At 33.6% G+C, this 23648-nt stretch overlaps 1 protein-coding gene, 1 long non-coding RNA gene and 1 pseudogene across 3 annotated transcripts; all 3 read left to right on the top strand.

The window, feature by feature from the left end:
• Positions 1–6129: 6129 nt before the first annotated feature.
• LOC127900742 (uncharacterized) lies at positions 6130–7216 on the top strand (annotated as a pseudogene).
• Positions 7217–9210: 1994 nt separating this feature from the next.
• On the top strand, positions 9211–10942 carry LOC127900898 (uncharacterized). Its single transcript, XR_008052771.1, has 3 exons — positions 9211–9752; positions 9830–9946; positions 10483–10942. It is a non-coding gene; the product is annotated as an uncharacterized LOC127900898 (long non-coding RNA).
• A 1897-nt stretch (positions 10943–12839) lies between these two features.
• On the top strand, positions 12840–14677 carry LOC102626894 (uncharacterized). Of its 2 annotated transcripts, none has more exons than XR_008052760.1 (5): positions 12840–13021; positions 13395–13439; positions 13912–14036; positions 14165–14388; positions 14545–14677. XR_008052760.1 is itself a non-coding variant. In XM_052436241.1 (5 exons), the coding sequence occupies exons 1-5, from the start codon at positions 13261–13263 to the stop codon at positions 14651–14653; spliced, it is 534 nt and encodes a 177-aa protein (XP_052292201.1). In that variant the 5' UTR covers positions 13090–13260; the 3' UTR covers positions 14654–14677. The 2 variants fall into 2 exon arrangements, 1 of the variants encoding a protein (XP_052292201.1); XM_052436241.1 differs by lacking the exon at positions 12840–13021 and adding an exon at positions 13090–13291.
• Positions 14678–23648: the final 8971 nt, after the last annotated feature.

Raw genomic sequence — 23648 nt, 5'->3', positions numbered from 1 at the left:
GATTACTTTTCCATGTTTGATTAACTATTTATGGGTAAAAACTCATTTAATCCCTGTATTTTAGGATTAGTGTCCATTTAATCCCTGTATTTTTAAAAATATTTCAAAACATCTCTGTCGTTAAAGTATGATACTCCTACCGTTACTTTTTATTTATTTTAGCTTACTTTTACAAATTACCCTTTTATAATAATTTTCTTTGGACATTAATAAAAAGAAAATAATTAAATTACCAATTTAACCCTAGAAAATAAAAAAATTATATTAATTTTTTTGCAAGCACCATTTGCACATTTGGTAGTTTGCATACAATTTTTGACAATTAAAAATTAATATAAATTTTTTATTTTTAGGGTTAAATTGGCAATTTAATTATTTTCTTTTTATTAATGTCCAAACAAAAAAATTATTATAAAAGGATAATATTGTAAAAGTAAGCCAAAATAAATAAAAAGTAACGGTAGGGGTATCAATACTTTGACGGCAGGGATGTTTCGAGACATTTTTAAAAATATAGGGACTAAATGGGCACTAATTTTAAAATACAGGGACTAAATGAGCTTTTATTCAGAAAATAAATACTATATCCTAAAAATATTTCAATTCAATATAGTTATTTCATAAACTACGAAACCTAATCCCTTTTATTCGTTTTGACTTATAAGGACATAAATGTTAAATAACTACATTTAATGTGTTTTCTTTATAAAAGCAAACAAGATGCCACTTAATTTTTATATATTAAAAAATAAACATGTTATTGAAACATTTATATTTAAAACCATTCAAATTTTAATCAAATTCTAACATATTCATATTTTAAATTAAAAATAAACGCTACCTTAATGTCCTTTCAAGTCTCTTGCGTAGTGATGAAAATTAATTTTATTTAATCTTTCTATGTTGGATTAGGCTTCAATTGTATACCATTGTATCTTATGTTTGAAAATCTTTTAAAGTATTTTAAAATTGAGAGAATAGTAAAATTGATATTAAAAAATAATTTAATTTCAACTACTTATGAGTTGTTGGACCATAAACTGTATTATATGTCAAAGAACATGTTTAGCTGGATAAAATTGTTGGCTACATCCTTCATTAAAAGAAATGATATAATATATTAAAAATAATACAATCAATTAATGCATGTATTGTGATGCACATGTGGCTAATTAGCAAGCTGTCAGCTCAAAGCAAAGCACATGCATGCTTCACCTATGTGCTTGTCATGCATGATTGGAGGCAATGTATATATATAAAGAATTGAAGAAGCTGTCACCATTTTCATGAATCAAACTAAAACAAAGCAATTCAAAGAGAAAAGAAAAAGAAAGGAAAAGGTGAGAAGGGAAGAAAACAAAAGGAAAAGAGAAGAGGAAAAGAACAAAAGAAGAAAAGATGAAGAAAGAAGAGGAAAAGAACAGAAGAACAAAAGATGAAGAAGAAAAAATAAAGAAAAGAAAAACCGAGAGTGAGAAATGATTTTGAAAAGAGCAATTGAGAGGAAATATTATAGGAAAGAGAATTGGATAGTTATTTCTATATCCAGTAAGTCGGTAGGTAACGTATTTAAGAAATTTGAACAATTATGATTTAGTTTATGTCATATGTATAAGTTTTTATATCAGTTCTAACAATTAATTTTTGAACCCTATATTTTAGGAGAAATCCAAGAATTAAGGAATCTATAGGAGCTCCAACGAACCCCGAAGTGAAACATGTTTTGTGAGTGGATTACAATTATTATTTATGTGTATTCTACAAAGTATTTATGTTTGATAGTATGATTTAGTATCATGTTATGATTATATGTACACATATTATATGATTGATTCAATCATGAGATGTGATTGCCAGATACCATACGTGTACCCTTCCCTATAGGCTCTATGCATGTGTAGTGAGACTTAGATTACTCGACCCTTGTGATGTAGTTAATTCCGCTGAGTATTGAGAGATTTTCCCCCCACTTTACTTGTGCAATGATGATTCCAATAAATATTGAGAGTTATTTCTCCTACATATTATTTGGTGCAATTTTATCATATTTATATATATGTATGTATGTATATATGATTTCATATTTGCTTGTGTAATGTGTTCAGTGCGAAGTTATGTCATACAATTATATACAAGCACTAGAGCACTAATTTATTTATAGATATATATATATATACAAACACACACAATTATATCCATTCATTTAGCCACAAGTATATTATTTTCCTATTTATCCCATTTCTTTAAGATTTTCATAGGATTTCGTGCAGTTCAGTTTCTAATCAGTTGAGGTTGGGCCACAACACGCATTACTGTATGACTTATATATCAAGCACGTTTGTGTTTATATGTATATATCTAAAGTGTAAGTATGTACAGTAAGATGTGAACTGCACAAGTTTTGAATATATTTTTGAATGAGGTACATATGTTATTACTTGTTTATAACAAAGGCCTAGGCTAGTGTTATGTATTCATGAATTAAATTTGTGTCACAAGCTTTAGATATAAGATCACAAGATTCACCTCGAATCTGGCAAAGAGGTTGGGTCGGGTTGAAATACAAGTTATGCAACCCAAGAGAGGGGGGGGAATTGGGTTTTTAAAACTTATCCTAATCAAACCATACAACAATCCAATCTAATGCCTTAATAAATTCGAAAACAATAATTTCAATGAAAGCACAATAATAAAAGAGTAAGGGAAGAGAAAGCAAACTCAAGGATTTTTACGTGGTTCGGTAAGGATGATTTTCCCCCCACTTTACTTGTGCAATGATGATTCCAATAAATATTGAGAGTTATTTCTCCTACATATTATTTGGTGCAGTTTTATCATATTTATATATATATATATGTGTGTGTGTGTGTGTGTGTGTGTGTGTGTGTGTGTGTGTGTGTGTGTGTGTGTGTGTGTGATTTCATATTTGCTTGTGTAATGTGTTCAGTGCGAAGTTATGTCATACAATTATATACAAGCACTAGAGCACTAATTTATTTATAGATATATATATATATATATATATATACAAACACACACAATTATATCCATTCATTTAGCCACAAGTATATTATTTTCCTATTTATCCCATTTCTTTAAGATTTTCATAGGATTTCGTGCAGTTCAGTTTCTAATCAGTTGAGGTTGGGCCACAACACGCATTACTGCATGACTTATATATCAAGCACGTTTGTGTTTATATGTATATATCTAAAGTGTAAGTATGTACAGTAAGATGTGAATTACGCAAGTTTTGAATATATTTTTAAATGAGGTACATATGTTATTACTTGTTTATAACAAAGGCCTAGGCTAGTGTTATGTATTCATGAATTAAATTTGTGTCACAGGCTTTAGATATAAGATCACAAGATTCACCTCGAATCTGGCAGAGAGGTTGGGTCGGGTTGAAATACAAGTTATGCAACCCAAGAGAGGGGGGGAATTGGGTTTTTAAAACTTATCCTAATCAAACCATACAACGATCCAATCTAATGCCTTAATAAATTCGAAAACAATAATTTCAATGAAAGCACAATAATAAAAGAGTAAGGGAAGAGAAAGCAAACTCAAGGATTTTTACGTGGTTCGGCAATCACCGCCTACGTCCACGCCTCCAAGCAACCCAAGCTTGAGGATTTCACTATCTAAGCCTTCCAAGGCTTCAAAAGCTTACAATTGACTTCCAAGGTGTCAATGAACCTTTACAACAAAGAGATTATCTCCCAATCTCTTCACTCAAGTGTCTCACACACTTAAACACTCACAAAATTGATGAGGAATTGAAAATTACAACAAAACCTCTCTCAAAGAGTAGATATACAAATTGAAGAACAAATATATTTTAATAAATGATTATTTATGAAATTGAAGCTCAATCTATGTTGTGTGCACTTGTTTATGCTTGCCAAGATTACCAAAAATGAATTAGATTTGAGTTTATATAGTTTGAACTCAAAAACTAGTCGTTATGCACATTTTGGTGATAACCGGCTTACCATTTATGGAATCCGGTTAGCCGCTTTTATGTTACCATTACAGCAAAAATAGAAATTTCAGAATATTCAGCATGCCGCTTTTCATATCCGGTTAGCCGTTTTGAAATTCGTTTAGCCGCTTTCGAAATCCGAACAGCTGCTTTTATTTCAGAAGCTTACTGCCCAAAATCCGGCTAGCCGTTTGTCACATCCGGTTAGCCGCTTGCTACAGTAACCGGTAAAGTGCACTATTTTCTAAAATTATAGTTTGACCCCAAAATTTTATAAAACTATATGATGGCCCAAAAAGTTATATTGTTTTGTAAATAGGTCCAATTTCAGAATCTCTAAATAATGCTTGATATTCCCAAAACTTTATGAAATTATGATACTGCCCAAAATGATATGAAACTTTCAAATAAGCCATTCTCCAAAATTTCAAGCCATACTTGTTGATTTCAAAGTTTTCCAAAACTTTTTCAATTAAATCATAAACTTGAAAAACAACTAATTTCATAAAATTATTTTTCCATTAAATATAAAACCTTTATAATGTGAAAATAATGATTTATTTAAAATGTATAAAAAATAATTTGAGCTTAAAAGATTAATCATTCTTAATTTTGTTTGTTATCATCAAAATCAACATTATGGAAACATATATGTTAACACGGGTTGTGTCATGTATGATATGCACTTACTTAGATTCGATATAACCATCATTTACTTGATAGTTTTTCAAAATAAGTGCACATATATTATAATATAATATATTTTTTATATGGCTGACATGGTATTGATCATGTATTCTAAAATTTGTCCCTTAGTTAGCGGCATTTATTTTAAAATTTTATGCTAAAAGAAGGTCATTTTAAATTTCAAAGTGTAAAATCTCTTTTTATACATTTACATAATACTAAGGATGAAATGGTCTTCAACATAGATTCCTTTATAAATTTTAAGAGAGCTGACAGAAAGTGGTTATTTAGAGAAATTGAACAATGGATGGTGCCTTTATTTAATTTACTAATAAAATGCATCTAGAAACTGATGTAGTCCAAAAGGTGTCCTTTGTTAGAGTGTAGTAGGAGTAAATATATGAAATAAAATGTTGGAGAAATATTTATGGGGAATAATAATTGCAGAAAAAGGAAGCAATAATTGATAAAACTTATTTTAAAAGTTGGACTATTGGCACCCCTCTAGTCTCCTCATCAAACCCTTTTTTCAGTTATATTTATTTTATTTCCAAAAATTTCCTTTTATTTTCAAAGACACTCTTTTGGTTTTTCATTTAATCTTCTTTTATTATTAAAACTCAAAATAGTATTGTGCTATTTTTCATCTCTTTTGCAATCTTATTGTTATCCTACATACAAATTAAAAAGTTTTTTAGGTGATAAAGTTTGAATGCTAATCATTAGTTTAAATAACACATATTTTAGATTGTAGTTTGAAAGTAATCTTGAGTATAAAAATATTTAATTGATAAGAAATAGGAAAAGAAAATAGATTATTCTAAATTTATACAATTTATCTCAGTTAGGTAAGAAATAATAGGTAGGAAATTAAAAAAAAAAGATTGATTATTAATGTAAGTAATTTGTTGGGAAAAAAAATCCTACATGTATTTATTTCTTCTTTGCCCTTAACTGTAATTTATTTGAAATATGGTTTTATAAGAATAATGAAGGGGTGCCAATAGTTTTACTCTTATTTTAATTGAAATATAGGTAAGAATTGATGGTGCTTCGACACACATTACGAATGTAGTTTTTCTAGAGAAAAAAAGAGTACGATAGGATCGTAGGAAGATTAGATGGATCACAGAAAGGTCCTCACTTCTATTTATAGATAATTATGTACTCTTTTATTTGGATTGTCACTTTTCATGATACCCTTTTATTTATGGTTATTAAATCAAAATTTGAATTAGATCATCACTGGTCCAAAATAAACCATCACAATTTCAAATTGAAGTATAAAAACATGAATGGATGCATCTTTAAATAGAAGAATATATTTTTATTATATCTGACACTGTTTAATTAGACATATCTTTACAATCAAACACTTATTTAAAGCTCCATTTATTTTGAAAATATTCCAGTATAAAATATATTCTCTCCTTGACATGAGTATTTTGCAAATAATACAGAGCCACCGTGAGTTCAAAAATAATAAAATAATAACATTGCTCACTTGCTGGACTGGGCTGGATTGGGCTGATTGAGCTGGGCCTGCTATAAGAATGGGTTGCCAGTACGAAGCTTTGCTTTGATTATCCCATACACAGAGAGGGAAATTGAAATTGATGATGCCGTTGGCCGCTCAATTCTTGCTTCGGATTCCCCAACTCGGAAGGAAAAATATAAACTTTCCGTCGTACAAGCATCGCGGGAATTATCAGCCATTGTTCTTGTCTTGCAATTACAGCACCAATGACAATTGTTCTTCATCTTCTTCTTCGAGGAATTACTTAGAATTGACCGACGATGAGCTGTTTCGCGAATGCGAAATGGACGCGTACAAATCGTCCGGACCAGGCGGTCAGCACCGCAACAAGCGCGAATCAGCCGTACGTCTCAAGCACGTACCGACCGGCGTCATAGCGCTGGCCGCCGAAGACCGATCGCAGCACAAGAATCGCGCGTCAGCTTTGTCGCACTCTTTTGGCCCTCAAAGTGAGGAGCAGTGTGAATCTTGATGCGTATTCTCCGCCACCACAGCTTCTTCAAATCCTTCCTCCTAAGTCTACTATTAGAAGTTCAGAAGTTGGTCCACAAATCAGACCTAACAATCCTAAATTTGCTTTGGTATTACTCTATTCACTCTTGCTTCGTTTTTTGTTTTCTATTAAAATTTGCTTTTGTATTACTCTATTCACTCTTGCTTCCTTTTTTTTTTTTTTTTGGTTAACTACAGGGAATGCAAGCTCTGCTTGATCTAATTTTCGCAGTCGAGGGATCTGTATCAGAAGCAGCAAAATTATTGGGGTATTGCATTAAGCTTAATACTTTATCAAGTGATAATTGAACTTCAAAAAGAGAAATTGCTATATGTAATGTGTTTGATTGGCGTTTAGGTTTCCAATATTTTTTTTAATTTAAGATTTCTCTCGTATGGTGATATTTTATAAATGTGGCAGTTTAAGCACTGGAGCATTGTCACGGTTGATTCTATCGGATGATTCTCTTCGAATAGCGGTGAATGAGTTGAGGACTTCTAAGGTATGCTAATTCATAGCTGATAGTGTGTATTACGATAAGACTCAACCTGTTGGTTAATTTAAAATTGTTATCTTCTTTCCTATTTGTGCAACAAATATAATAAGTCCATTTTTTGTTGTTGAGTGTCTGCGTCAATGCCTGATGGCATATTTGCAAGTAGCTTTAAAGCATATTTGGCTCTTTGTTTATGAATAATATTCAATAGCAACCTGCTTCATTGATAAGAGAAATGTATGATATAATTTTTGAAGATACGTATCTGCATTATGAGTAAAGCAAGAGCAAAAACTGATTAAAAGATGTATCTTCATTATTACGTGAAATTAAAGGTTTAACTTTTCACCTGATGTTAGGAGAATGAAATCCACACAAACTTGCTGCTTCCTCCAAAGCATTCCTCCAACTCTGCAGCTTCTCAGTATTCTCCTTCAATCTTTCTTCAAGCTTCGAAAATGAATCTCCAAAACTCCCAGTTTGGTTTCTCACGTCTGATGGATCAACCCAATGGAAAACCAGAATCACGATCTGTGAGTGGATTATTATTATTACTATTATGTATTTTACAAAACATTTATGTTTGATAGTATGATTTAGTACAATGTTATGATTATATGTACGCACATTATATGATTGACTGAGTCATGAGATGTAATTGACAGGCACCATATGTGTACCTTTTCCCATAGGCTCTACCCATGCGTATTGAGAGTTAAATTACTCGACCCTTGCGATGTTGTTAATTCTACTGAGTATTGAGAGGTTTTTCCCCCTTTTTACTCGTGCGATGATGATCCCAGTGAGTATTGAGAGTTATTTCCCTTGTAAATTATTTGGTACAATTTTGTCATGTATGTATATACGAGTTCATGTTTTCTTTTGTAAAGTGTTCAGTGTAAAGTTATGTCATACAATTATGACGAACACTAAAGCACTAATTTATTTTTATATATAATTATATTCATTCATTGAGCCGCAAGCTTACTATTTTCTTATTTACCCCATTTCTCTAAGGTTTCCATAGGATTTCGTGTATTTCAATTTCTGATCAATTGAGGTTGGGCCACGACACGCATTACTGCACGACTTACATTTTGACCACGTTTATGTTTATATGTATATTTTTGAAGTGTATGTATGTACAGTGAGATATGAACTATGTAAGTTTTTAATACATTTTGGAATGAGGTACATAGATTATTATATGTTTATAACAAAGGCCAAGGCTAGTGTTATATATTCATAAATTAAGTTTATGTCATGAGCTTTAGATATAAAATTGCATGATTCACCCCAGATCCAACAGAAGGGTTGAGGTGATTTGTGTCATGTATGATATGTACATATTTATATTCAATATAACCACCATTTGAATGATAGTTTTTTAAAATTAGTGCACATGTGTCGTATCATGATTCACTTGTTGTATGGCTAACATGGTACTTCTGATATAATCTAAAATTTCTTCCTTAGTTAGAGGCATTTGTTTTAAAATTTTATTTAAAAGAAGGTCATTTTAAATTTCAAAATGTAAAGTGTATTTTCTACAACACTAAAGGATGAAACAACCTTTAATATAGATTTCTTAATAAATTTTAAGAGAACTAACAGAAAGTGGTTATTTCATTCATGGTTATTAAATCAAAATTTGAATTAGATCATCACGGGTCCAAAATAAACTATTGTCATTTCAAATTAAAGCATGAAACCGTGAATGGATGCATCTTTAAATAAAAGGATATATTTTTATTATATATGACACTGTTTAATTAGACATATCTTTACAGTCGGACACATTTTTAGAGCACCATTTATATTGAAAATATTCCAGCATAAAATATGTTCCTCTCCTTATACCAGTATTTTGCAAATAATTTGCAAATAATACAGGGCCACCACGAGTTCAAAAATAATAAAACAACAACATTGCTCACTTGCTGGACTGGGCTGGATTGGGCTGATTGGGCTGGGCCTGCCATAAGAATGTGTTACTAGTACGAAGCTTTGCTTTCATCATCGCATACACGGTGAGGGAAAATGAAATTGATGAGGGCGTTGGCCGCTCAATTCCTGCTTCGGATTCCTCAACTCGGAAGGAAAAATATAAACTTTTCGTTGTACAAGCATCGCGAATGCAATTACAATTTACAATTTACAGCACCAATGACAATTGTTCTTCAACTCCTTCTTCGAAGAAGAAAAATTACTTAGAATTGACCGACGATGAGCTGCTTCGCGAATGCGAAATGGACACGTACAAATCGTCCGGACCAGGCGGTCAGCACCGCAACAAGTACGAATCCGCCGTACGTCTCAAGCACGTACCGATAGGCGTCATAGCGCAGGCCGCCGAAGACCGATCGCAGCACAAGAATCGGGCGTCAGCTTTGTCGCGCCTCCGCACTCTTTTGGCCCTCAAAGTGAGGAGCAGTGTGAATCTTGATGCGTATTCGCCGCCGCCGCAGCTTCTTCAAATCCTTCCTCCTAAGTCTACAATTAGAAGTTCAGAAGTTGGTCCACAAATTGGACCTAACAAATAATTATATATGTACGCTCGTAATGTTTTTGTTTTCTGTTAAAATTTAAGTCATCGTAATGTTTTTTTTTTTTTTGGTTTAACTTCAGGGAATGCAAGCTCTGCTTGATCTAATTTTCGTAGGTTAAGCACTGGAGCATTGTCACGGTTGATTCTACCGGATGATTCTCTTCGAATGGCCGTGAATGAGTTCAGGACTTCTAAAGGTATGCTAATTCATAGCTGATAGTGTGTATTACGATAAAACCTGTTGGTTAATTTAAAATTGTTATCTTCTTTCTTATTTGTGCAACAGATATAATAAGTCTGTTTTTTGTTGTTGAGTGTCTGCGTCAGTGCCTGATGGCTTATTTTTAAGTAGCTTTAAAGCATATTTGGCTCTTTGTTTATGAATAATGTTCAATAGCAACCTGCCCCATTGATAAGAGAAATGTATGATATAATTTTTCAAGATACCTACCTGCATTATGAATTGTTATTGGAAGGAAGTACGATAATAAATTAAGAGCAAAGACTGATTAAAAGATGTATCTTCATTATTACGTGAAATGTATGTTCTGCTTCTCATTCACTTTACCAGAATTACAAAAGTTTTATGTTATTGATGGTTGGATAGTTTCTGGGTTATCCTTGTTTTTTTTTTTTTGTTTTAATTGCTTTACATACATTATGTGTGTAATTTTTTAATGGACAATCTTCATTTGAAACATGAAAATTTTAAAAAACTTTCTGATTTGTGCAGGGTATGAAGCCTCTTAAGTAGGACTTCTTGGGTGCTACTATTGTGTTCGGCAAATATATATTTTTTTTCTTTTTTCAGTCACCATAATGGGGGTCATGGTGAAACAACTTACTAATCACTCTGGACAGGAATGGGCTTCTATAAGTAAAGCACACTTATTTCACTCTTTCCTTAGTATGGAGCTGCTTACCGTTGGGATGAAGATGGTAATAGCAGCTTTAGAAATTAGTTTTCTTCAGTAGGAAAATTCTTAATCTTGGAAAATTTAAAGTTGTACTAGAAAACAAGCTGCCTATTCAACCAATGGCTAAATGTAGCATAGTAGTCTCCTTAGACGATTAATTAGATTGCATTCCTTTTGATCTCTCTCTTTTCATTTTTTCTCCTTTTTGACTTGCACTTCTCTGTTCCTTTCCTCAAAACAAAAAAAAAAAAAATTTTGCACTTCTCTGCTGATATCTTCCCAATATCCTATGATGTACAAATGACAAATACTCTTGTTATGACGTTAACCATATATGGTTTCTTTTTTATTTTGGTCCATTTTCCAACAACATAGAATAGTAAGAAGAATACTTTATTTTAATGATGCTTCTCTGCTTTCTTAAATGTATGCTTGTTCTTGTTCACATTTTACTGTTCATCATAATTGGTATGGTCTTTTTTTGGCATCATCAAGCCCCAAATGTGATGAAACATTTTGAATTTCTTATTGATCCAGCCTTCACTTTAGTATAATGTATACACCGTACCTGCGCTGCAGTAAGTATCATTGATAGTTCTGAATGAGTGCGAAAGCAGACTAGTGTGTAACTTCATGATTTATTTACTGGTTTGCACATCCATATTTCAAATGGTTTACTGGTCTCTGGCCTAAAGAGAGGGAAATTGAAAGACTTGTGAGACAATCCTCATGGCTTTGTTGACATCAATTTGGTGGTTGATTGAGAAATGAATGATCATACATATACATATACATGTACATGTACATATACATATATATATACATATACATATACATATATATATATATATATATATATATATATATATATATATATATGATTTTCATGGACTAGTATTTGACAGATGACTTGATTATTATTTTTTGTCTGTCTGTTTATTGATTCTGTTGCTCAGTCATAGCTAGACATTGCTCGTTGACCATTTGTTAGTGACAGGCTCAAATGAGATGCTTGAACTTTTGCTTTTATCTCTTGTACTTACTTGCTTGGATTTAGTTTGGAAAAGCAAATCAACTAAGATTTAGTCAGGTGAGCTATGCAGTAAGTTGGGATCTGACCCAAGTCATAATCCAAGTTGAGCAGAATATCCACAAAATCGATCATCTCATCCATGAAACAAAAGCAATTGTGAGAGCGAGCATTGGGGAATCGTTTACTAGACATGAGTTTTGATATTTGATATTATGAAAGTCTTTTATTTGACATGTAAAGGTAGGGATTTACTTTGTTTAACCCCTATTCGTGCTATAGGTTGACAGTAATCTATCACTTAAATGCACTTTTTCCAATCAGCCAATGGCAAGCAAATTTCTAGAATGCAAATGAGGCATAAGTTAAATGCTTTCTTGAAATGTGGTGAAATCATTTGTTTATGGTATTACTTGTCGTGGCAGAAGCATCCTCCTAAAATTATTTATAAGAAACTCTTTTTACTCTCTATGCCAGTGGAGTGGGCCTTCAAAAGGAAAGGAAAAGTTGTACCTAAAGTTGTGAAAAGGAAGAATTTGCTAGTCAAAAATGAGGATCCGCCTATGTTACCACTGTGGTAAGGTACCACACTTTTTGTCTCCATCCTAAACTGCCGTTGGATGTAAACTGAATGAATCTAACGGTTGAAAAAGAAAAATGGGTAAAGGCCTATTGCCGGTTGTTGAAAGATAATTTAATAATTAAACAAAGGAAAAAAATGTTAAATAAGCGTCCACTAGAGGCCTTCATCAAAAGATTTTTCACACCCCAGGAAGGAATTAAGATCATCAAAATCGTTCCCTCCCCCAGAAAATCCGATAATTGAATTCTTTTTCACCCCCAGAAATGACGATAAATTTCCCCTAGAAATTGCTATTGTGAAGTTTAAAGTTTTGGTATCTCCCGATAAAGGCAGAAACGATGCAAGTAAAATTCACGGCGGATACATGACAACAGGAACCAATTGGAAAAGATATTGGGTGGTTGTGGAAGTTTAGCAATTAGACACATCAATTTGCCTTAGAACAGAGTCAATTTCTCACGTGCACTTGATCTATTGTTGTGTCACTGGAATGGAGGCAGCATGTAATTAAAAAGAAAAAAATGTTTATTTTTGTTTGCAACAGTATGGCAATGGTAATTTGCTTAGGAGTGTCGGTCATGTTTATTTGTTAGAATAAGTGAAGGCGAGATTAGTAACAAGTACTGCTTGTTTAATTTGATTGCAATAAGCACTACGTTGAAGGAGCGAGCGAGAGGGAAATAATTCCTTGGAGAAGATTTTGTAGAATGATTGGGCTATTATCTTGCAATCAATTGTGAAGGTACGTATTTCTTTCTTTTTGTAATGGTTAAATGTAACTGTATCAGTGATTCAATTAACCTTGCTTGGTTATTATTTTTATTTTGTTTTGTTTTTTGTGTTATCTGCTGGTGGCCAATTATGTATGGATGACATTGGGGTTATGAATTGTTAATTTAGTTTTGTGAATGGGCTGCACGTAGGTGAGGAAAAAAATGAGTTGTTTGGCTATAAAAGCAAGCATGTTCATGCGCTTTGGGAATGTACCCCCTTGAAATGCTTTGTATACTTGGTAAAATAGGCTATATATCTGTTGCAGAAAATGAATAAATTTTCATGTTGACCATGTTCTTTATGGGCCATGAGTTGATGTTCATGATTGTTTTATATTGTAGGACTGCTCAGTGGGGTTCTGTTAAGAGAAGGTCAGGCTCTACCAGGTAGTCACCTTATGGCTCAACATTTTTTTCATAATGTTCCCATCATATGAGTCTGTTTGGACAAGTTCTGCATGTTCAACATGTAGTGTCTCCGAAGTCTTATCTTACTGTTTGTGTGTGAGGTGTTGCCCTCTCCATTAGTAGCAAGGAGCCAAGGACAGGGTTGTTTGCAGGTGTTCTTAAATTAAGCATGCATTTGGAACATGTAAAAAAGAGTGCCTTTCTCATGACATGCAGAGGAAAACACCCATGAGAAGAATTTAGCAGTAAACATATTATAAAGGACATCTGATTTTGTTCTTGGATGATGATATTGGTCTCAGCTGTTTTTATGATTATATTCATAATAGTCTTAATTCATTTACAGTATCCCATTTTGTCTTCAAAATGCTTAGAAAGTTTTATCTTTTGAAGCCTTAATTGCTTCCTGATTTGATGTGTATACATACTCCTGGAATTAACGAACATTCAGGGCTAGGATCCTTGACAATCTCAGGAGCACAACATATGGATTTAGTCCATTTGGAAGATATTGTAACCGGGTCATGCGTGTCTGGACAATGTGTTGAAAACTTGCACAATAACATGGAGATTGATGTGATCACTGATATGAAAAGTTTAATTTTGATCGAGTTACTTGTTTAATTTCTTTAACTTTTATATTAATTTTTAGTTACGTTTTAATTGCACCAACTTCCAATGAATTTAAGGAACAAATTTTGTAGGAGTCGATGCTACGGCAGAAGCATTGTGAACCAATTAACAATTTGCCAACCATTACTATTTGTGACCGAAAGTGTTGTTCTTTTGTCAATCGAGAGTTGCCATTTATTAAAATATGTCCTGAAAGAGGACGTTATCGGGTTGGACCATTTCTTATGCCTAGGCCTTTTGGTATTGAAGAGGAAAGTTTGATTAACTTCTGCATGGATGATGATCTAAAAAAAGGGTAAGATTAATTTGATATTGTTAAAGTAATACAGTTATGTGCATTAATTAATATGAACAATAATTTCGAGATTGAAATACATACAATTCTTACTTGTTGATCGATTTTGTGGATGTATTGAAAGAAACTTCATAAATGATGGTATTTCTGTGGCAGGGAGATGCTTTTCCAAACTAACTTCTATGGGATTACTAGGAATGATATCATGTCACTGTCTCCTAGAAGTATAATCAATATGAAGGTACAATCATCCAACTACTATTAAAACTTGTATGTCCGGCAATATTATTAACATCCTCCTATTACCTTTTTAAACGGCAATGTTATTAACATCCTCCTATTATTCTTGAATCTGGCTTAATACAATTTTGTTTTAATTCTCTTCTAACGTGTAATATGGTGGAAATCTTCTTCGAAGTAAGATTGTTGCATTCTTCTTGAATTTGCTTACTTGATGAATTTCACAGAGTTTTTGTATTAGCTGTTGTTTAAAAAAATCTTGTATGGTTTGCTGCTGTGTCTTGCTTGATTCGATTTTATATGAACTCATCTCCCACATTCTGAGCACTGCCAGATTGTTTTCCGAAGGTTATGCAGCATTTGCAAATCAAGTTTATTACAATTGCTTCTTATAGATAAAACGTAAAACTTACAAGTGGTACTAAGACTAATTTATATCCCTAGCCCACTAGAAAGAAGGCTCTTATGTTCCTAAATTATATGTTCTCCTATTATACATTACAAGCCAGGATAAAGCAATGATACAAGATAATCAGGCACGATGCAACCGAAAATTTCAGTTTTAAATTTATTCTTGTTAGTTTACATTGAAATAGAATTAGAATCAGAATCTGCAGTGTCAAATGGGGAGCTTGAATCAAGTTTTGCTTGATCAAGGGAGAAATCCAAGTTTAAAATTGGAGAATTGGCAGCTGAATCGGTGGCTGATTGTAGCTCAGGGATATCGGATTATGATTGCTACAGAATATGAACCTGTCCAAAGTTCATCTGGTTCTGTGAAATGTAATAAAAGTTTGATTCAACTGCAGCAAGAGCTATAAACGATAAGGAGAAACCAAAGTTCATCTGTGTAAGCAGCTTAAGAAGATGGAGGTCAGTCCACTCAGCAAGTGCTTCTGTGAATTCTGTGGGAAGGTACTGCATTCCCCTCTTTCCTACTCTTTATCTTTTTTCATTTCTTTTTATGCTCATGGTTCAATGACTATTCGCTTTTGCTTGTGGATGTATTAAATGTTTACATATTTTTTGCTCTTGGTAGTATGCTGTGAAGAGGAAGGTTGTGGGAATCTTGCAAAGACTTTGGCAAGGTGAAAGCTGGAGGTGCTTACACTTTGAAGTAAGATTCTCATTGTTTGTCCTATTTACTTTTGAGTATTCAATTTAAATGATTCTAAATTCTGTCCTATATTCCTTTCCAGTATTGCTAGAGCTGACCGTGAGAAGTACCATTTGGACGCTGAGGGAGCAGACTGAGTTAATTTTGTTGCCAATCTATCTTTTTTTCTTTTCATTTATTTGTGATAGGAGTAATTCCTGGGGCAGGATTGTCTAAATGGATTTCGATGCTTGGATATTTGGTTTGGAAAGTTTTGAATTTGAATCTCTTTATTAAACAGATTTTGATGGACTTTTAGTTTTGTGGTGTTAACTGCAGAGTCTGTTGCTTCAAAATTTTGGTGTTAAACATCATGGCTATAATTATTTAAATGGGCCACAATGAAAATTGATTTCCATTATTGGTAATGATTCATGAGAAACTAGCTCCAATTGAAATTAAAGTTTTGTTCTCGTATTTTAGCGGAATGAAATCAATTCCTTCAAAGGCATAGGTTGATTATCCTTTTGGATTAAATCCATCAACTCTCCAAGATACAGGCCGGCATTGATCATATTTCGTTGTGAAAACCAATGAGTTCACATACAACAAAGGCTGAGCCGAAAGTCTTTTACCAGCGCTCCAACTCTTGCGTTACATCTAACTTTACAAAACTCTTAAGAAGATGGAAAAGGCAAATATTATTTAAACACAAGCTATTGCCGTCGCCTCTGTTCTCTCCCTCTATTTTGCCAGTAACCCCCATTTTTTAATGTGTACATTCCAAGCCCTTGTCTTATACCCTCATGCCAGGCTCCTTCATTCCGATGCCCATTGGCAAAATGATAGACATCAAATCCATGCTTCTTTTCCGCAAATATTCTCCACCATACGTTTCCCCATTTCTAAGCAAGAAAACTGGATGTCAATATGAGAAGGAAAAGATTTATAAGCTTATGCATTAAAAAAATACCAGAACAAACAATTGCTACAATCTACCATTAAACTTACTATCTAATGAAATTAAGCAAGGTATCTAGACCAACAAAATGAACACAAATTATCCTAATGAGTGACATCTTCAAGATCACTATAACCTTTATCCACTGATTAATAAAATTACAATCAAACCTAAGCTCACTTACATTATCATCCAATAGTTGTCAGCGAATCCACTAAAGGGTAACAGTCTAGTACTAATGTAAGAACACTAATTTGAAACAAGTGAAACACAATCACATGATCAATATCTCTAGTAAACTCCTGGTGATGAAATAAAAAATAATACAAGGAATAGATTTCATAAATCAAAACTACACGGCTCACGCTATGATCCTTGTTGACCATATTCTAACAGATAAGTGCCTCATCTTTCCCCATTAATGCAAGTACCATTTCATTAATTCAATTTAGTGCTATCAACAATGCCCTCAAAACTGAAGTAAAAACTAAAAAATAACAATGGAAACCAATGCACAAACAAAGGTCACCAGTCCTTAACTCTAACAACAAATAGCACAATCCAGTAACAAACACTTAATAAATATTAACACGAGACACCCCAATTAATTAATAAAACTAAGTCTACAGGAGAAGAAAAATTACCTAAAATGGTAATGGCCAATGCCATGCTTGAACCCCACTTAAATTTGCCAACATAATCGACTTCCATCCTCACAAGTATGAACTCCACATCCATGACTCTGCCCATTAGACCACTCATCTGCATAAACATCTACGGTATAAAACCTATAAACCCCAAATCCATGCCTAAGGCCTTGCCTACATTGGCCCCTATATCGGCTCCCTCTACCCTAAGTCTCGACTCTATATCCATCATATTTGCCATCAGCCCTAGTCACCTTCATATCTACCAATAATACACACCACTCCCATAACAATTCCCTTTGTTATAATCACCCTCATAAACGTCGCCATTGCTGTAAACTTGCACCCTCATAAACGTCGCCATTCCCTTTGTTATACTCACCATCATAAACGTTGCCATTGCTGTAAGCTTGCACCCAGCAACCCGAATTTCCCCTCTTTTCTAGCTTGGGCCTTGACCCAATTGACCAAAACACAGGCAGAGGCGACATCGAGATTTTGGAAGAATTAGTGAGCTTAATTGAGAAAGAACGGGCGAAGAACAAAGGAATTGAAGGCAAACGAGGAAGAGCGAGATTGAGAGAGAACAATAAAGCCACAGAGAAGGCAAAAGCCACTGATAAGAAATCGAGAAAAACGAATGACTTAGATGAGGAACGAGAAAATAAAAGAAGGGCAACGATAACACCATAATCAGTCACAAATGAACTCCCAAATGACGGAGGTATTTGCAGCGGCAAATTTGGCGGCAATCAAAACGGAAAACATAGATTGCACCTGCAAATTCGGCGGATTGAATTAAGGGTTTAAGTGATTCAATCAGCACGAAAACTGTTATATTAATACGTAACCGGCTACAACGGTTGTAAGTAGCTGTATCAATTATCTAATAATTAATTTTATCCGTTAGATTGAGCAAGTAAGCATCCAACGACTTTGGAGAATAAGGACAAAAAGTGTGGTACCTTACCACAGTGGTAACATAGGCGGACCCCAAAAATGAATATATTATGCATGGCTACATAAATTGGTACATATAGCTTTTGCACCTAATCTGATTATCTCGATTCCTGGACCCATAACTAATATAGCCTAATTATTACACATGATATTTTGCTGCTGCCATACTACTTACATGCGAGTGCTGATTTTTAAACAGAAATATTCAACAGAGCACTGACAGAAACAGAGTTAACACCCGAGCCGGGTTACCGTGTTAATTGAAAACAATTAATTAACAGGACAAAAACACGATAAATCTGGTGGTTTTGTAGTTAATTCTGCCTGCCCTCTGTCAGTTTCTTTAGTATTTTTCCTCATATATTTGACTTATTGACCTATCTGTGGCTGGAAAGAAAAATGATTTAAGTAAACTTTCCAAAATGTTTTATCATTATTTTATTTCTGAATATCAGCAGTGCATCATTTTGAAAATGTAACTGTGGGGTTTCAGGATCCTCTTGAGCCAGTTTTGTTGTTCACAAAACCCCTTGTGCCAGAAAAATTGGACGCTGCAGGTATTGTTCGGCCGTCAGATTCTTCTACGAGGAATGGCACTATAGCACGAACTCACAAATTTCATGGAAGAATTGGCCGAGGGGGCCGGATAGTATTTGATAGATGTAATCCTCTTATGCACTCCTCAACTGATAGTGGCACGTCTTTTTACTTACCACCAAAACCCCGCACATCTATGTACAGTTAAATTGAATACTCGTATTGTCCGAGCTCGAGCATTATTCGTTAGGGAGCCAAGTGTAATTATGCTCCGGCTGATATTTATGTAGTTGAATTGAATACTTCCATTGTCCGAGTTCCAGCAATTATTTGTTTGGGAAGCCAACTGTAATTATGCCAAGGGCAAGCAAAATACTGGGCTTGATGAATCTTTTGAGGCTTGGTCACAGGTATTTCATGCCGTGCATCATCTTGCCTTATTCTTTTTAAAGAAATGACCTTGCCCTAATTTTGCTTTCAAGTTTCAACTCAATGAGCTTTTATTACATCCTCTATTGTTGAAATGCTTGTGCTAATCATAGTATTTTCAAAATTTCCGCCCCAGTTGATTATAAATTTTGTGTGAATGTTACAAGATAAAACTTACCTTTAAAATGTTAACGAACCTGTAAGATTGGACTTCTCTTTAAGACCTTGAATTAAGTGGAGGGTGTTTTGGGGTTAATAAACCAGCAACTATGCATATACAGTACTTGGCCAATGTGGAATCCTACTTGTACAGAATAAGGTTGCACAAGACAGTTGAATAGATGACGCAATGGAGACGTCTCTGTATCGACTCAATTCAAACTAATTGTACAACTTCATTTCTGAAGGAGTCACCATTTTTAGTCCCATTTGGAGAATGTGTACGTCTGGTGTTAATGCTTATAATGAAAATGATGCACTATGTTTGGTGTTTTTCAATTTAAAAATGTGTCTAATAGTGTATTTTCAGAATTGGACTATAAAAATAGAAATAGAGAAAACGATATAAAATTAAGGTAATATAGGACGAAAAAGTATGGACAAGGAAGCAGTAATATTTGGCGTTTTTCATTTTTTTCAATAAAAAAATGAAAACAAAATTTTCAATATCTATTCATCATTTTTTGGGAAAAAAAAAAGAAGAAGCTTAAAGAATAAATGAAAGGGCGTTTTAAAACAAAAATGTGATTGGTGTTTGAATAATGACCCTCTCGGTTAGGCAAAACAGTCACATAATCATTTTTTTTTAAAACACAAACCTTTTGGTTCAGAAATAATCACACAAATCTCAATCTTTTAGCTAAAAAAGAGTCTGTGTATCTCAAAAGAGACATGTGTGACATTTTCTAAAAACAAAATATCTTTATAGTTATTTTGCCAAATCACGTGGTGCCTTTAGAAATAGGATAGATTTTAATTTGCCCCCAATTTATAATGAAAATCTTTAATTTATCACCCAAAAGTATAAAAATATCAAGTTACCCCATTTATTGTTAAGAAGATTAAAACAAAAAAACCATCAACACATTTCTTATTTGCCCCTCATCTTTTGGACGGAAATGAAGAATAAATTGAGGTTTACATTGAGAGCAAATTAGAGATTATCATTTTATTTGGGAATGAATTAAACTTTATCCTTAGAAATAAAAAATTCAAGAGAAGTACATCCAAAAAGGTAATATAGTTTTCACTTTTTATGGAGTATTTGGGTAAGGGTATTTGCACCCCACTATTTTTGTAAATCCACCCTACTTCTAGAAACTAATTGCAATGAATTCACAATATTTTTTTAAAAAATACAAATTAATAAAAATTTTGTATAGTTAATCAGTTAAATCCTTCTATTAATTTTTTTCTTGGGTTTTTTGACCATCTTTAATCATAAAATTTTAATACAAGTTTTATTTTAGTATTTTATTATTATGATATATAGCGACTAAATTACTATAATAAACATGAGTTATTTTAAAATAAAATGTTGGAGAAATATTCAAGGGTAATAATAATTGTGGAAAGAGTGGGACTATTAGCACCCCTCTATATTCCTCTTGAGCCCTGCTTGGATAGTTACAATTATAGATTAAATTAAAATTATGATAATGGACAAACAAGTAGATAGTCTGATTGGATGTGGAATGATTTCATTTGAATTTCTCTAAAGTTTAAACCAACTTACATTTTTTCCACATTGAAAGAGGAATAGGTGGAAAGGTTAAAATTGTAAAAGAATATTATAACAGTTTCGAAGAAGAAATCTTTATGACGCATTTTTAACTTGGTGAAAATTTTCAATCCCAAGAACTTTAAGCATACGGAAGAGTGGATTCTCTCATTTCCGCCATTTGTGAGGATGATAGTAACGAAGAGAGAACTCACAGATTTAGTAGTGACGAAGCGAGCAACAGCAGCAGGAGAGAGATAACAGCAGCACGGAGGAAGATCAACAGCAGTGAAAGAGACAGAGCAGCAGCACCAGAGTGGTGAAGAAGAGAGAATAGCAACACGTGCCAAAGATGGAGACAAAGAGTGATTAGATCTGTGATAAGGGAGAGTGAATGGGAAGATCGCGATAAGATTTTAGGCGAGAGAAATAGACGGTCACGGATAAGCCTTGGATTCTCTATTTTTTGATTTATTTTAGCTTTATATTTGTAATTTATTGAGAATAAGTTATACATGTTCTCAAATTTATAACTATAAAAGAAGATATGAATTATTTGTTTTACAATTTGTTTTTTGAATTTCGGCCATCAATCGCGCATTAACTTAGATTTATAAAAGGAAAATGAAAACAGGGCCCATAAATATTACCGAACATGCCCTAATATTCTCCACTAATGTGCCATTTTAACCTCCTACAAAAGAGCCCCCAACGGCGTGGTTGGGCTAGTTGCAGTGAAGCTATATCCTCTACCAAAACTCGGGTTTGATTCTTAGGGGTGGTAAGGGAGATAAAAATTGTATTTGGGCTTGCCCACCCCCCGTACCTTTAAAAAAAGTTTAAAAAAAAAACCTCTTACAAAAGCGGCTACTCAGAATTCATAATTGACCTCAGAACTGCAGATCATACGAGAACCCACCAATAATGAATAGGCGCTTAATGCATTTGTTTCGATTGTGATAGGCCTACCAGGGCCGAACCTAGTGCAATCGATGCCAAAAAATGTCTATATATACCTATACTAGTTTTATGGGGTGTTGAGGATCCATTCACCCTCTTTGATGGACCTGCTGGTTAATACTCCTCATTTCTACCTTCTTAACTCTCAAATGTGCAAGTTAATTGTATTGGAAGGAGTGGGACATCATCCCCATGACGACAGACCCAAGGAGATCCATGAAAAGCTGCTTTCTCGGTTGGCTGAAACATTTAAGTGCTGAGGAATTTACTTTCTCATCTGCAAGTTTTGATGAGCATTATTTATTATTCCTAATGTAAAATGACAAACAACTCTTGTATTTATAGTGTTATATTTTTTTTTATTCAACCGCTTGAATATCTTTTGGCATCGAAAGAATGTAGGAGAAACTGATCCCTGACAAGTTGTAAAAGCTCCAAATTGATTCAAGAAATGTACCAAATTATTCAATAAAAAGTCAAATTCAGCACAATAATAAAGAACAAATTAATCTATATTGCTCATGTTAATGATATGTGAATGATAAGATTCAATTTTTCATATGAAAAAGATACAATAATCTAAATAGAAATAAAGGTTCATGGGCATCTTTAACCTTTCCTTACAAGCTAGTTTTTTAAAGGTAAATTCTACCCATAGATGATACCACGTCAACTATGGAATCAAATGAAACATTTCGAATATGGAATTGGTATAAATACTTGAAAGAGTGGATACATGTTTGTGGATACATGTTTGTTGATACATAAATCTAGTTGAGCTATGTAGCGACCAGACAACCAGGCCAACACTTAAATTTGTTGTTATTGGAGAGACGGTTCTATGCTATTTCCTCACTATCGAATAAGTTCCTGCGACCTCAAGTACTTCCTTCAAGAACACCTACGTTTATAACATCTAGTTAGAGGATGCCTGAGGTTTTTCCGGCGTGAACCCTCTGACGCTTAAGTGGGCGATCTGGGTCTACTTGAAAAAACTCGTGACATGATTCACGTGACTTAATTACAACTACTCTGAATGAAAAAAAGGTTTAATTTCATAAAAAAGGAAAAATAGAGAAGATAAAATTGTGAATAGAGAGAGTATGAAAAAATTAAGTAAAAAGTTATCTAAACCCCTTACCTCTATTCTCTAAAGCTTTAATATCCAACCAAAATTATCGGCCTCCTCTCTCCCCCAACACCGTTGCTGGGTTGGTCACATAACTGTGGGAGAGTAGGTAGCGTAACTGCTAGTGAGTGGGCTTCATGCTCGAATTCTTTGGAGGAAACCCATGGGTTGACCTTTAACCAAGTCGTCGATTTGACTTAATTCTAGTCTCTCCTCGTGCTTCCTCGAGCCGACTTTGCTCATGTGACCAGCCACACACCTCATCGGGGATAATCTTTCTCGATGAGTCATTTTAGGCCGAGGGGAGCACATTTTGCTCATGTGTGCCTGATCATGATGTTTTTCACCCCAAAATAGATGTTTAAGCAAACTGATTCATAGAAAAATTGAGTTGGTGAAAATGACATCTATCATGTTCTTTTTTTTAAAATCAATATACAAATATGTTTTTTAAAATATATAAGATTTAACGGAGTTTAACTGTTCCCTCTTTATTGCTTTTGCTTCCACATGATAAAACTTTCCCATATACAACAATTTAGATTTAACAAAATAGAAAATTTTCAAATGTGATTGCGTTA

This window comes from Citrus sinensis, chromosome 3, assembly GCF_022201045.2.
Source record: "Citrus sinensis cultivar Valencia sweet orange chromosome 3, DVS_A1.0, whole genome shotgun sequence".
Taxonomy (NCBI): Eukaryota; Viridiplantae; Streptophyta; class Magnoliopsida; order Sapindales; family Rutaceae; genus Citrus; species Citrus sinensis.
This window is presented reverse-complemented; position numbering and strand designations above follow the sequence as displayed.

Excerpts from the sequence above, each read along its gene's own strand:
- LOC102626894 (XM_052436241.1), top strand. The coding sequence starts at position 13,261 with ATGTACCCCCTTGAAATGCTTTGTATACTTG. Across the intron at positions 13,292-13,394 it reads TGAAATGCTTTGTATACTTG|GACTGCTCAGTGGGGTTCTG; the intron begins GTAAAATAGGCT and ends TTTATATTGTAG. Across the intron at positions 14,389-14,544 it reads GATGATGATCTAAAAAAAGG|GGAGATGCTTTTCCAAACTA; the intron begins GTAAGATTAATT and ends TTTCTGTGGCAG.